Below are 16,096 nucleotides of genomic sequence, written 5' to 3'. Positions count from 1 at the left end.
ACAAAAATACTTCTCCCCATGCACAGGAGTGTGACATGAAAAAGCAGCCCCGTTATCAAAGCTGCCCACTTCCTGACACCGTGCCTATAATCCCTGTGTTAGAAGCTTCAAATGAATTACTAACAGAAATGTTAAACGTGTGCAGCTTGTGCTAAAAGCACACACAAAGCACCTTTTACGCCTGGGGGGGGGGAAGACAAAACAACCCCCCTAAAAAAACAAACCCAAAACCTGCTCAACTTTGTACTGTCATGCACCAAAAAGTTGATGAGCTCCAGATTTCAAGCATCAACTTTTATCATCGCAGTTCACCTTGGAGTAGCTTCAAAATTTTAAGTTGCCTCAAGGAAATTTTCCTGGTAAGAACAGAAGCAAATGTTATGTCTCCCCTAGAGGCAAGAGATAAATGACACTGGGATATGTACTAAAGTTTCTTCTGCCTCCACTGAACCCAGGATCACACTTGTTTTTTGCAAAGAGAACAGGGGAAATTCAGCTACGAGTGCCTCAGTTCTATCACTTCCTGCAATATTAATCACAGTGAGTGTTCATAGGTGCAAGGCAGCATGAATGGAAAAACCAGGGGTCTCAGGAGACTGGGGAGGAATCACAGCAAATAAGAGAGATTCACAATTTTGTCAGCTTGGTCTTCAGCCAGTTGGTTATTAGTGCACTGTCCAGAAGGACTACAAAGGATCCAGTGTTACTTTTCTGTTTCCTCTTAAGGCATTAGTATAACAGCACAGTATTTAAGCAGAGCTATGGTTACAGGATATAAACCAGTTAGAACAAACAAGGCAGTTCAGAATCATCCATCCTCTGAAACATCATTTCCAGCAACAGTCCTTGCTTCACATCCCTTTGCAGAAGTGTCCTTGCTTTCTGGGCTGTTCAAGCTTCAAATTCAGAGTACAAGAAAGAAGGCCTTGCTCTACAGAGCCTAACTTACCATTCTCGTTGTGTCTGTCCTGCACCAAATGCTGATAGACTGAATCGGGGACTTCAGACTGGCGATAGTACCATTTGACATTCATAAGGAGGTGGTCCCGCTTGCTCTGAAAGAGAAGGTCTAGAGGCATTACTAAAAAGGCAATCAGACCACATCTGACAGTCTTCTACAGCAGAAAATTCATTTTCACACTGAAGAAAACTTGAGGTAAGACCCCAAAGGGAAGAAAACACATTTCTATGACAATGAAACAAGGACGATGTGCTAACGGCAGATTTGCTTTCAAACCAGACAAAAGCAACAAGAACCTCCTGCACCGTGGGGCAGCTCTATCTCTTTATCTGGCTAGGGAATACTGATCTTTTTCACGCATAGAAAACTACCCCAAGGAAAGATGTGGCAGGGATCAGAAAAGGATAGGAATGTTTGACCTCATGCACCACTATCTTAGTCTGGTGATTTCTGTAAACAAGAGGTATTTACGGCCAAACACAGCAAAAAAAAAGGGCATCACAGTACAAACATCATTCAATGCAGCCATTCTTAATGGTTGTAATCAAGAGACAGTAGATTTCTTTCCCCCCCCCCCCCCCCAAGGACAGATGGATTCAGACATAATGGTAGATGCTCTTTATTCCAGTTCTTCACACAAAAGACCAGGATGCTGCCCTTCAACCCCAGCAAGTAAAGGCTCTCTGATTGCTCACGTCCGTCACAAACCCAGCAGCAAAACTCGCACACATCTTCCTCAAGTGTTTGTTCCTTTTGCATTTGAAACTCAAGTTTGTTCCTTCTTGGAAGGAAACTAAAATGCAAACACCACTTAAAAAGAGAATTTGTAGATCGAGTTATTACAGACTCTCTGCTTCAGCTTGTCTTTGAAACCCTTGGTAGTCAATTCTTTCTACTACTCCAAAGCACTTGAACCAGACGAAAGCCTGAAGGGAAATCAACATTCTTTTGTCATGAGGCAGCTGCAAGCACCAGTTGGGTTTTTTTTTTCTGGTCTGCAATTCTCTACACCCTTCTAAGACTGCTCTTAAAACATTTACATTTACAAGTTAAATCACAGGTTGCTGGACTAGAAAGTTCTTACCGCCTCTGCTGTTCGCCTCAACCGATCGTTACGGCAATTTCCACCCTTTCTGCTTCACAAACGCCACCAAAATGCCTCCACTGAAGGCACTTGTGGAAGGCTTTGATGAAAGCCTCCTGTAATACCACACAGCAACTGCTAGTGGCAGCATTGGGCCAGAGAAAAGTTCCTTAGCTCACCCCCTCCACTGCCCATCTGCTCTGCTACTGGAGAGAACTGGTGCTCTACAGCAGAAACCTGAACCCACTGCCTTTTTGTTTTAAATAATACATTTGCAGCCAAAGACGAGCAAGCCTGTCTGATGCACGGGAAAAAATATCCAAGGGACAAAGTCTGAGAGGCAACACTGATCTCTGCCGTCTGCTCTTCCAAAAACGTGGATACAGACTTGTCTGTTCCCCCCAAAATCAAGCTCGGTGCACTGCAGGGTTTGGAGCGGTCTCTGAATTGGGAAGAAAAGCTAAAACTTAAAGTTGTTCTGTTATCCTCTTCCGAGGAGGTGACAAATTGCATTAGTGCCAACAAAAACTGCATGCAGCAATGCTGGGAAATATCAACCCAGCATTTCTCTCCCAATTCTCTTTGCACTTCTTGGTTGAGAGGAGAGAGCATCCCTCTCTTGTGTTAGATAACTGAAGCTAACGCCCAGAAAGCAGCAGAAAAACTACTCGCTTGCATGTAAGTGAGCAGTGTAGCTATGAATAAGGGCAATTTACAACAAGTACCGACAGCTAATGCTTCAATTTTCTTTTCTGTTTGTGCCACTGAAGTCTGAAGTCTTTCAACTAATACAGCACTCTAAGAAGCAGTGTAAAGGAGCCCTGAGGACATGGGGATAGGAAGGAAGACAGCTCTGAATTTTGGTGATGGTGGTTTTGAGTAGCAAATCACACCAAGGGAAGGAAACGGACCAGAAATCTGCCCCGTGCTCTGCCAGGGATGGTGCTCATCTACAAGTGCTTATCTTGGCGAGACACTGGAACAGGGAGACTGTGGATGCCCCCTCCCTGGCAGCGTTCAAGCCCAGGCTGCATGAAGCCTTGAGCAACCTGGTCTAGAGGAAGGTGTCCCTGCCCATGGCAGGGGGGGTTGGAACTGGATGATCTTGAAGGTCCCTTTGAACCCAAACCATTCTGTGAATCACCCAAAGTTTGAACAACCACCAGCAGCCAATGGAGAGCTCTGAGAAGAAACAAGTTGCTATGTCTTAGTTAAAAAAACAAAAGAGCTGCTCACGGAGAGGACAAAGGTAGAAAATGAGGAATGAATGGATGCAACCTCCTAGGGTAACCTCACAGTGATTCTGCTACAAGGGGCAGCTTTGCAAAAAAGAGCTCTGGAAATTTTGTGTAACAGTAAATCCTGCATGCATACACACATTGGGATTAGAGAGGCATCTAAACTGTCAAATGTTTTCATTGCCTTGGCATCATGCAGAGCTGTGAGCCAAGAGGTCACAGTTTTATTGTGAATTAGGCCAAGACAGTAAAGGAGATGGTGATGCAATCACTTAGCTTCCCTGTCTCGGTTTCTTTTTATACCACAGAACAGCACAGAGCTTTTAGCAGCACAGGGATGAGGTGAAGGTCACTCAGAAAGCACTCAGATACACTTGGGTAGAAGAAATCAGTGGCTGGAAGTGAGGGTTTTTTCCACTGCCATAAGGGACCACCTCATTGTCTTCCCTGCTCCCAAAAAAGCCCTCCCAGTTTGTCAGTCAATGCAAAGAGATTTTTGCTCGTTGCTGTCTCCTGGAAGCTTCACTGCCACCCCCCAGTATGGGTTAAAAAGAATGGAATGGCAGGCAGGGGATTACACAAGAGCTTATTGGGAGCATTCACACACTGACACACAGCGAAGGCAGCCCAAGTATTTACTATGGTTTGCAGTATTTTACCATCTCAGCAGACTAAAATCCCATACCTTAGGAAAGCACAGGAGCTACACTGAGCACAGAGCTTCTGCTAGCTCAAGCATTTCAAGCTGGTGGGAAGGTGCTCACTTCCCATTCTGAAATGCTCCTCTCACACTCACAGAATGCCTCAGTTGTTCCCTTCACTGTGTTTTGTTCCAGAGACTTGCAGTTACTCTGCACAGTGAAAAAGAACAACGTTTCCTCCCCTGAAATCAGATTCACAATCAGGAAGAGCAGAGGGAGAGAGATTGAATTTCAGGAGGCTGGCTGAATCTAAGAAGTTTGCAGGGAAATGATGAATTGCCTAGCCCTGCAGCCTGCCAACAGGACTGCTGGGGGCTTCTTCAGGTTGATCATAGTGTTGTGAGGCATTGTCAGGGGGGAAGAAATTATTTGGGTTTCATAACACAGAGAAGTGGTTTTTCTTTCACTACACTTTCGAAACAAAACCAATCTACCTTTAAAAACTACAGAGAAAAAGATGAAGCTAGAATTGGAACCAAAGCAGATGATAAAGAGAGACAATCGACCCAAATGGTGTAAGTGCAGATGTGAAGCCACAGCATACACCAACCTTCTAGGGTTTTAACTTCCTAAACCTGAATTCTATGGAATGGGAATTTTAAATTGATTATAAATGATAGAATCGTAGAATGCTCTGGGTTGGCAGGGACCTTACAAGCTCATCTAGTCCCCCTGCAGACAGTCTTCAACTAGAGCAGGTTGCTCATAGTCTCATCAAACCTGACTTTGAATACGTCCCCAGGACTGGGGCCTCTACACCTCCCTGGGCAACCTGTCCTGGTGTTCCACCACCCTTATCCATTCTGAAATTTGTCCTTCTCTAGTTTCAAACCATTTTCCTTTGTCCTGTTGCTACATGGCTTTATAAATAGTGCCTTCCCCAGCCTTCTTGTAGGTCCCTTCACCTACTGAAAGGTCACAAGGTGGTCTCCCTGGAGCCTTCTCCAGGCTAAACCACCTCAACTCTCTCAGCTAACAGAGAGGAAAGTTGACCACAGCCAATGCACTTATCTTTTAGAATCATAGAATTGTTAGGGACCTCAAGGATCATCTAGTTCCACCCACCCCCCCGCCATGGGCAGGGAACCCTCACTCTAGATCAGGTTGCCCAGAGCCACATCCAGCTTGGCCTTAAAAACCTCTAGGGATGAGGCTTCCACCACCTCCCTGGGCAACGTGTTCCAGTGTCTCATCACCCTCATGGGGAAAAACGTCTTCCTAACATCCAATCTGAATCTACCTATTTCTGTATTTTTCCATTCCCCCCAGTCCTATCACTACCTGACATGCTAAAAAGCCCCTCCCCAGCTTTCTTGTAGGCCCCCTTTTAAGGTGAGCAGACTCATTCTGTAGCCTTCCAAACAGAGAGCAGCCCATGGTGCACCATGGTGAGTGCTCCTCTTCACCTCAACCACAGATCTCACAGACATGGCACAACTCAAAGCCTCTGTGCAGGAGGGACACAGCTACCAAGACAACTGCTACCAAGATGTGCAAGTAGGGCGGTGAGACACTGGCACAGGTTGCCCAGGGAGGTGGTGGAAGCCTCAGCCCTGGATGTTTTTAAGGCCAGGCTGGATGTAGCTCTGGGCAACCTGCTCTAGTGTGAGGTGTCCCTGCCCATAGCAGGGGGGGTGGAACTAGATGGTCCTTGAGGTCCCTTCCAACCCTGACAATTCAGTGATTCTGTGAAGTAACTTCTTACAGAAGAGTCTCTAGACAATGATGCAACTAAAAATACAACACAGTGATCTGTGCTCTGCTGGCAGCAGTTGGGTTTGGGCTGCTTGGCTGTGGGGTTTATGGGAGGTGGTGGTTGGGCTTGGGTTGTGTGCTTTTTTTGGAAGGTGGTGGTGATGTGGTCCCCTTCCTAAACACCTCTCTCTACCATGATTGCTGCTTTTGGTCCAACTCATTTAAAAGCTTCATCTTCAGAAAAAAACCAGCAGTTCTGTCTCTCCCCTCCAACCCAGGTGCTTCTCTGGGTTTTAACCTAAAGATTGCACCTCCTTAAACACACAGAACGCCTGTCAGAGCCTTGCTTTCCACATTTCCAGCCCTCACTGCACAGAGATTCCTAGACATGCTATTTTCTCAGCCAGCTTTCTAAATATGGAGATGTCATTTACAGAGCAGACTAGATCAGAGGTGTCAAGGCGCCAACTTCTGTGGTAGACAATTTATTTTAGAACCATGTGCACACAAAAGAAGTGTCCCTACTTCATAAAGTGTTACTTCTTGTCTTTTTTTTTCCCTTTTCTTTTTTTTTTTTACACCTTCACATATGAAAAGCTGCAGATAGTCACATGCCACCTTCAGACTTGCAGAGAATTCACAGCGAGCGCTTTCAAACCAACTCCAAAGGAGCCTGGGTGCTCCAAGGCTGCACTCTTCCCCTTAAATGAAAATACTGCTGCAGGATTCACAGCACTCATCTGGGGGTTTTGGTGTTGCTGCTGGTTGGGGGTTTTGTTCCATTTAAAAGGAAAAAAACCCCATGAATTAGTTTTGGACATTGAACAAGAATTGAAGCCTGTAAATGGATTAAAGCAGCACAGTTTACAAGCAGCTGGTCAACTTCTATTAAAAAAAAAAAGGCTTTTCCCTTACAAGGGGGGGGAACAGAGAGAGAGAGAGAGAGAGAGAGAGAAAATCTTGCAGGTTCTCTTTAAAAAGATGCCTGGTCTGATTCCTACAGCACTGCTGTCAACTCCAGGTGCCAGTTGTCTTTTAACGGAGTTACTGCACGTTGCAGTTCCTGCCTTCAGAGATTCCACATTCTCTTCCCAGGGTTATGACTAACCAAATTGTGCAAATGATCACAGATGTCCTGCAGATTCTCTCCCAGGGATTTAAGCAGTATCCTTCATTACTTGCCCTATTTAGATACCATGTTAAATCACAACTAGCTTTGGAAACAATATACCAAATGCTGGAGATGACAGATGGGCACGCTGCAGCCAGTCAATAGTAGCTATTCCAAAGCAACAAACAGCAAAATAGAAGCAAGGGGAAAAAAACATCTTCACTTACCCCTGAGCCCCCCCCCCCCCCCTTTCAACAGGGAAATTTTCCTATCAGAGGGGAACAAATTAAAAAAGGGGGGGGGGAAATCAGGTGATTAATTCAAAGAGACTACATTGTGTGGCTTATCTTAACAACATGTTAATGATTGCAATGGTCACTCCAGCGCTCCCAGTAAACATCTTGTGCAGCAGGGAAGCTCCGGCCTCACAAGACCAGTTTTCAAGTGGTCATTGCTGTGGTGTATTTGTTTTTTAACCACAACAGATGAAGTCATTCCTTTGGGACACTGTGTGTGGGTCCTCTTCCCCCCCCCCCAAAAAAAAGTCGTTATTTAATTTCACACAAATGGTTTTAATTATGCTCCACGTCACAGGATTAGCCTGACTCCAGCACAAGGAGTAGACTTGACTTGCTCCACTTGCTGTGTCCCCAGTCTCCCTAGCCCTTCCCTGCCATACTGAATGGCTCCCCAGATTTCTACTCCTGTTTTAAAAGTATTTTAACACTCAGCCCATTTTGACATTTATTAATATTCAAAAGGAAGGGGGAAAAGAGAAAAATAAAGACCATTCATACAACATCCCCTGGGTTAAAAGAAAAAGCAGAGAAGGGACACAGAAGTGAAACAAACTGGAAATCAGGAGGCAAAGAGATCCAGCAAGGATCATTTTTCTTCTTACTGCAACAGCACATGTGATTTCAAGTTCTCAGGATCTCTTTTTGTAGGCTGTTTCCTAATTAAACAGGAAACCTGATCAGCTGTTTGCAGGCCAGGAAAACCCAGCCTGGAAACCCAGCGGTTATTATTATAAAGGTTATTTTTTGCAGCTTGATTATTTCATTCAGAAGCAATGCACATTAACACATAATTACTTCATGCAAACAGAAGCATTGTCTAAAGTGAGAGCTATCAGTGTTCTGCAAGAAATAAACATGTTAAATACCCTACACATGGCACCGGGCACTTTAATCCTCTCTGCACCTCGCACACAGCCACCCAAGTCAGCAGCTCTTTTGGTTCCTGTCCTCTTAACCCAAACCAGCACAAAGACTGCAACCTTTAAACCTGTTAGTGTTATCTAATGACTATTCCATCTACAAGAGCTTTTCTAATAGAAACATGCCTTGATGGCTTATCTCAGTGCACAAGGCAGGCCACAAAGAACCGCCGGCTTGATTGAGCGCGGTAATGGAAGGCAGGAAATGAGAAGGCTTGGTTAAGCCGCGGATAATCGATCAGTGTATTCAGTGAAGTGTGAGCTGAGCTGGGAATAAGCTGCCTGGGGTATCAAATATTGCTGTTTCCAGGGTAAAGTCCCATTTCTGTGATCTATGCAAGAGAAAGCATAATTTATTGACAAAACAATAAAGGAGTTTTTCACAATGTCTGGCTCCTGACATTCTGCGATTGTTTACAGCAAGGACGTCTCCTGTGCCCCCTTTTACACACCAACTCCTTTTGGAATTCATCAATTCATTTCAGCTTGCTGGAAATTAACTGGTGTACAAATAGTTCAGAGATGTAAAAGCACCACCACACTCACCTTCCCCTGAATTTCAACCTCTACCCTCGGATGTAGACGAACCCTCACAAACCTGCCAGGACACGCTGGCCCCGAAGCCTACACAAGACGCACACAGCTCTTCTGCTCAAACCGCTCTGCTTGGGTGAGAATGATCTGTTCCAGATCTCTCCTACAGTTTCTACAAAGTTTGAAGCAACACTGTTTGCAAACACCACCAAACATGCAGTACAGGGAGGTGACTTGCATACAGAGTTGCTTCCTCCAGAAGGAGAAGGCAAAGCGTCCAACCCTACCTGTAAATCTCAGCCTACACAGATACCGACGCACACATACGCCAGTCTGAAACAACAATCTGCTTGCCCACACCTTTAAATGGTTGCAAAATAAGGCCAAAACTAGTCTTAAATCCTGGCTTGCTATCTGCAAAGATTTGGTTTGTGCATTATTGCGAGATGGCCAGACAGCCAAAACCTTAGAATCCAGCTAGCAAGGCTCAAGGCTTTGTAAAAAGCAGGAGGTGATGTGCTACTTATCCGCATGTTAATTCAGAGGAGCTGCCATATGTTGTCTCCTAGTGTGGGTGGTTTGGCATTAGAGTTGCTAGACTGTCTTTAAAAAAAAAGTCCAGAGTCTTCAGCTCACCAGAAGAGCTGTACTCTCCAAACCTGCCACACTGCCATTTGATGAACACAAGATGTTCTGGTGGGACAGCTCTCGCAGTCACAAGGCACGAACTCTGCAGCATATCTGATAAAGAATTATGGTAACACAGATAGGGAAAGATCCACCAGAAACTGCAACAAACAGCACTAGAGGTCTGAGCAAACCTCAGTAAATTCCACAGCGAAGCTTGCCTCAGAAGAATCCAGGTTACCATTGAATTTCACTATGCACTTGTATGCCCAAAGCTCAGATTAAGCTATCTATAGGCATTCTTCTCTTCTGTCTGCTCCTCACAGCTCATCTTCCCCTCCATGCTGTTATCCACCACCTCTTAATTTTTAGTGCCACTCACAGATCTTCCCTTCTTCTCAATTTCATAAATTCATAGAATGGTTTAGGTTGGAAGGGACCTTAAAAACCATCTGGTTCCAACACCCCCACATGGGGCAGGGACGCCTCCCACCAGCCCAGGTTGCTCAAGGCCTCATCCAACCTGGCCTGGAACATCTCCAGCAAGGAAGCATCCACAACCTCCCTGGGCAGCCTGTTCCAATGCCTCACCACCCTCACTGTAAAGAATATCTTCCTAATGTCTCATCTAAATCTACCCTCCTCAAGCTTAAATTTCTGCTTTCCAGATGTACAAGCAAGCCCAAATCAAGCTCCAGTCACCAAGAGTTGAAAAATGCTGTAATTAAGGCAAAGAGGTAACCACTGTGTGGAGCCAGCTTCATCAGCAGACATTCCCAGTAAAACCAGTATGCAGGGATAGTCTTTTGCACCCTCCAAACAAGTGCTTGCAGATTTAGAGGTTACAACTCCTCCTGGGTCTTTAGTTGGAAGGTGTCACACATTAGCACCTCACTAGTGAGCTAAACATCACTCCCCAGATAGGGCATCAATAAAGAGGAGAGCTCTGCACTCACAAAATGCTGCTTCAGAGATAAGATAATCCTCTCCAACATATTGATAACAGCTTCATCCTCAAAGACCTAGTAAACCCAAGCTAGACTCAGACTGAAAGAACAAACTCTTCCAGACACCTCTATTCCCTTCTCCTGCTATTCTTTTCTCAGTGTTTTCAAACCCATGTCCTCTAATTATCTGCTTCCAAATGAAGTGCCAAGGGGTGCGTGTCAGCAATTCCCCTTGACACGGAGAGGCTGACATTGATTACGCTGAATGCCAACAGGATATCAATCTGTGAATTAGGTATCACATTAAAGAAAAGAAAACAAGGAACAAATGAAAACAGCATTAGGCAAGCAGTCATTATTTCCCAAGACCTAAGCCCATATGGAAAAACCAGCTTTAATAAGACAATTGCCATGAGCCAAATAAAAATTAAGTCTGTCTTTGAGCCCTGAAAAAAAACCAAACCCAACAACATTCTAAAAGCAACTGGGAAATAGCCACTGAAATGGAGAGCTTAAGCTTTACCAGCTTTGCTCAGGAATAGGTAACCATTTAAAATCTTGCTTATTTCCTACAGGCACAGGACCATTAAAATTTAACACAAAGCCTCCTGAATTTTACTGACACAGAAGAGCAGAAAGAAATACTGGGGAAGGGGGGGGGGGTGTGGTGTGTGTGTAAATCTACTGTATAAACAACTAGTCCAAGTTAGTTCCAGAATGACATACTTTGTGCAAAGGAGAGTATGTGTAATTATATAAAAACAGGTGCAAACTAAAATTGATCAAAAGGAGGCTACGTGGCTGCTGGAAAATGAAGCTCTGAGGGCATCGGCCATCTGGCAAAGCAGAACAGCCTTCAGTACACTCGGCACCTACCAGGCTTCTGTACCCAGGCTCCGTGGACTCCTTTCTTTCAATACCAAAAAAGCATCCATCTTTTTTTTCATTGGAATTCCATTCACTCACTCCCCAGAAAATGTGATCTAATCAATAACCAACATCATCATCTCTGGTTTTAGGAAGATCACAAAAGAGGTCAATGGGGACCAAACAAGAAGCTACTCTGCGCGGTCTTTACCCAAGTTATTTGTGTTTGCTACTACAATTTCCTCCTCATCTACACCACTCAAAATTCATCTCACCTTCCCTGCTTTTAGCTAGCAGTAACACAGACACAGAGGATCACAGACAGTACCCTTACATCCCACAATCCATCAAATAACACAGATCTTAGGAAGAGCTCTTCGGTACGAGGGTGGTGAGACGCTGGAACAGGTTGCGGATGTCCCCTCCCTGGAGGTGTTCCAAGGCCAGGCTGGATGAGGCCTTGAGCAATCAAGTCTTAGAGGAGATGATCTCTAACATTAGTCCCTTCCAATCTAAGCCATTTTATGATCAGCTATTAAATATATATGAATTTGCAGGGGTTTAACTTTTGAGCAAAGCAGAAAACGGAACTGGACACAACCTGATCTGAGTTTTCAAGGAGGAAAGGAACATTATTCCCATCAGACCATGTCCAGAAGAAATGTCTGTATTTAAAATAATGGTATTTATTCCACAAACTTCTCAGCTTTACTAGAAACAAAAGTGCTTCTTGTGCCAAGATCTTCCAAGTCACCTGTTTCCCCGTCAAATACACGTAAGTGCAACACCACCCTTAACACTTCAGTGCCACTCAAAATGACAGAAGATAATTTCATCTTGTGAAAAAAACCAGAACAGTTATGCTTAAAAACTGACTGCCTTAAAATAAAACTCTCCTAAGATCTTTCATGAAGGTTATGGGTCATTGCTTACTACCTCATTTAATCCCTTTGTGTCATCTTTCTGCTCTGTTTCCCTTTTATATTCCCTGAATCCCATCTGTGGTTCATGGTGTCACTTATGCTGAGCAAAAGCACAAAGTAACCACACTATTACCATGTCCAAGGACCCACCAACAAGCCTGTTTAATTATAGCTGTCAGGGCTAGGAGACACTGCCTCCACCTGTTTCCACCCCCATGAAAGCTTCTGTGCCACAAAAAGCTTCCCCCCCCCCCCAGTTGACTGCTTCCTTCTGGGGAAAATAAGCAGCTGCCTACACCAGTGGATCCCAACCAGCTAAGTGTGGATGTATCTGCACATCCCCTCTGTGCTGCCTCCACAAAGGACCAAGAGGAAAGCAGAACACAGGCACACACAGCAGCTGTGGACAGTCAGTTGGATCTTACCCAGCTTATTACCTTTATTTTAGCAAGTCACATCTCTACACAGTGCTCAGCTAACAATGCCCTGTGCTCATGCTGAAGATCATTACAACACACAGAGCTGCTGCACTCCTGCATGCACACACACAGTCCCCTCAGCTCTGGGGTACAAGCTCACAGGCAAAGCAGCGGAGATGCTGCATCTCAGCTGATAGTTCTGTCAGTGTCATGACATCACAGAATGCTGGGGGTTGGAAGGGACCTCTGAAAATCCTATAGTTCAACTCCCCTGCTAGAGGAGGATCAGCCAAAATACATATCCAGGTAGGTTTTGAAAGCCTCCAGGGATGAAGACTCCACAACCTCTCTGGGCAGCCTGTTCCAGTGCTCTGTCACCCTCACAGTAAAGAATTGTTGCCCTATGTTCCCTGTGTTCCTGCTTGTGTCCGCTGCTCCTTGTCCTGTCACTGGACAACACCGAGGAGAATCTGGCTCCACTTTCCTGACAGTTGCCCTTTAGCTATTGATCAGCATTAATGAGCCCCCCAGGTCCCCCATGGTCTCCTCCAGACTAAGCAGACACAGGTGTCTCAGCCTTTCCTCATGAGACAGATGTTCCAGTCTCCACTGGACATTCTCCAGGAGTTCCCTGTCTCTCTTGAACTGTGGGAGCCCAGAACTGGAGACTACACTCTAGAAGTGTCCTCCCTATGGCAGAACAGAGCAAGAGAAGAACCTCCCTCGAGATGCTGGGCACACATTTCTTCACACACTCCAGGAGACCATTTGCCTTTTTGGCCACGAGGGCACATTAAAATCATAGAACCAGCATAGTGCTGCCTCATGGTCAGCCTGCTGTCCACCAGCACTCCCAGGGCTTTCTCCCCAGGTCACCCCACAACCTATATTGCTACTGAAAGCCCTGTATGAAAGATGCAAGCAGGGGTGAGACTTCATTAACAGGCTGTAATTACAATCCCTGCTAGAGAAAGCAATAAGCACTATTTTTTGATCACAGCATCTCTGCTCGTGTTTGCTGCTCCTACCAACTCCACTCTGATTACAGATGATGCCTTTCCCCAGAAGCAGACCTGGCAGGGAGCTGCTGACACAGGGACCCTCCTTAACAGAGGGGCTGATTAGCATTTCTATTGCTGCACTGCACCCGGTGTACATCCAACGCTGCAGCAAACAGCCACCTCACAACTAATGGTATTACAAATGCATTTAACTAATCAGGGAATATATGCTCTGGTAATTAAATTCCATTAAGGTTTTTTAAGCATTATCCCAAAGAAACACCGCACTGAAATGAAGATACCACTCAGCCTGCTCCTGACATTTGCCATTAGATGTCATTTACAGCACACAGCTCCAATCTAATTGCCGAGCACCACCAGCCACAGTATTTATCACTTCTATTAAAACAAGCAGCACACAGCAGTGGCACTATTTGAAGCCATCATATACAGTTTAAATAGATTTCTCACCTTTGAAATATCAAGAGGCCACATTTCCTTTAACATCTCACTAAGGGGTTTACCTTTTAACAAAGAGATACCAAGAGCTAAAGGATAAAACAATCAGCAGACAGTTTGCTCTGCAAACCCAGCACAGTTTGAACAGTCATGTGGCTGTTAAAATAGCACCTAATAGTCTGGGGAGTTTTATCACAGGAAAAATTGAAGCATCTCTGCAAACTGGAAAGGTTTGCTGGAGCTGGCTTGAAAATTATAAAGAGAAAAGGAAAAATACCCCCCCCCCCCCAAACCCCAACCCAACCAAGACTGCTCAGCCGATCCTGCGACTGGGCTAATTCACCACATCAGCAAATGCTGTTCCTGTGAGGAAACTCTGTGTGTGTGTGGAAAATAAAAGCTTGGAAAGTCAATGTTTCCTTGTGCAGCTTCTCCTAGGATGCATTTCCTCCTGAAATGCTCAAGTCACTAAAATGTTTGCATCCTCTGTGGAACAGAACCCAATGTGCTGTGTTGGGAAAAAAAAAAGCTAACACCCTACACCAGAAAAAAGCAGCAACCTCATCATCAGTTTTCTACACACATGCTTCATCTATCAGGGTGTTCAGACACTGGCTGATAAACAGGGCCATGATATAGCATTAATAAAAATAATTCTGTCAGTAATTAATGTGAAACAAACCAGAGCAGCTCATCAAGAAAACAAATCAGCAGGCTTAAAAATATAATTGTATCTCCTACAACTTGATACCTTACTATGCAGGGAATTGCTAATACAGGCTGGGGCTGTCTGCTATCAATAACCTGAATTGGCAAACCCAGACTTGATATTTTTCCTTTGTATTTATATGTAAATCAGTACTAAATAAATATACCCCAAACCAGGTCCACAGGCTGCAATCTAATCTAAAGCTGCAGATTGGAAAGATGGCCTCCATTCATCTGGAAATAGCCAGATATTGGAAATGTTAAACTCTGAAATAACTACACTGGAGAATAAAATGGATGCATTTACCTGCTATAAAAGAGAAATGCTCAAAGGAGAGGTTGGGAGAGAGGTACAAAGGAAAGCAAAAAGGCCTTTTGTCGGGTGCTAGAAGTCATGTGTGACCATACAGACAACTAAGAGGAGTTCTGAAACAAAAATCTATTGGTTTTAAGCATACAGGAGGCCATCTGCACTCTCATTTGAATGAAGATTGAAGTGAATACAGCCAGCCAAGCTAATATACAATTCTAAGGTTAATCATTTGTCTTGGGCAATATAATCCTCCCAGCACCACAACTTTAACAAATGAAGCTACTAATAGCTTCCATTTAAAAAAGTCAAGGTGTTAATTCAGTCAGAGATCCAGAAGCAGAATGCTTTGACACCAACTAGTAGCTCCATAAACCGTTCAGTCCTCCCGGAGAAGTCAAATTAATTTACCTTATTACCACAGGCACTGCCTGGAACCCTTCTTTGCCAGATTCAAATGCTCCTGACTCAGAAATCAGCGTGTATGGGAAGTTTTCACCTTCCCCACCGCTCTGGCCACAAGGATTTATTCCAAGCGTATCATCATCATTTTTTTTACAGACTTATTCTTGCAACGAAGAATGTTGTGTGCAAGCATTGCCTGGAGCTGTAGAGACTCTCAGAGCATCTTACACGTAAGAGAAAATTTGGCACAGAATGGCCTAGATTGGAAAGGACCTTAGAGAACATAGAACCATAGAATCAACAAGGTTGGAAAAGACCTCAAAGATCATCAAGTCCAACCCGTCACCCAAGACCTCATGCCTACTAGACCATGGCACCAAGTGCCACATCCAATCCCCTCTTGAACACCACCAGGGATGGTGACTCCACTACATCCCTGGGCAGCACATTCCAATAGCTAACAACTCTCTCAGTGAAGAACGTTCTCCTCACCTTGAGCCTAAACATCCCCTGGCACAGCCTGAGACTGTGTCCTCTTGTTCTGGTGCTGGTTCATCTACTCCAACCTCCCTGCCATGGGCAGGGACTTCTCTCAACTAGACTCGGCTGCTGAAGGCCTCCTCCAACCAACCCCAGGGAAGAGGCAACCACAACCTCCCTGGACAACCCATTCCAGAGTCTCACCACCTTCATACTGAAGAACTACTTCCTAAGATCCAGTCTAACCCTGCTCTCCCTCAGCTTCAAACCATTCCCCCTTTGTCCTGTCTTTAGACACCCTTATGGAAAGTCCCTCTCCAGCCTTCCTATAGGATCAGTTCAAGTATTGGAAGGCAGCTCTAAAGTCCCCCCAGAGTCTTCTATTCTTCATAAAAGGAGCCAAAACA

At 44.8% G+C, this 16,096-nt stretch overlaps 1 protein-coding gene across 4 annotated transcripts in view; it reads right to left on the bottom strand.

Moving 5' to 3' along the window:
- The window catches only part of RERE (arginine-glutamic acid dipeptide repeats), a 247,943-nt gene that overhangs the window by 121,965 nt on the left and 109,882 nt on the right, over nt 1–16,096 (bottom strand). For all 4 annotated transcript variants that reach the window (XM_054175884.1, XM_054175886.1, XM_054175885.1 and 1 more), the window contains one exon: nt 950–1,055. In XM_054175884.1, the coding sequence (XP_054031859.1) occupies nt 950–1,055 (106 nt within the window). The remainder of the gene's footprint in view (nt 1–949; nt 1,056–16,096) is intronic.

This window comes from Dryobates pubescens, chromosome 33 (assembly GCF_014839835.1).
Source record: "Dryobates pubescens isolate bDryPub1 chromosome 33, bDryPub1.pri, whole genome shotgun sequence".
Taxonomy (NCBI): domain Eukaryota; kingdom Metazoa; phylum Chordata; class Aves; order Piciformes; family Picidae; genus Dryobates; species Dryobates pubescens.
Note: the sequence above shows the minus strand (reverse complement) of the source record. Positions and strands in the feature narration are given on the sequence as shown.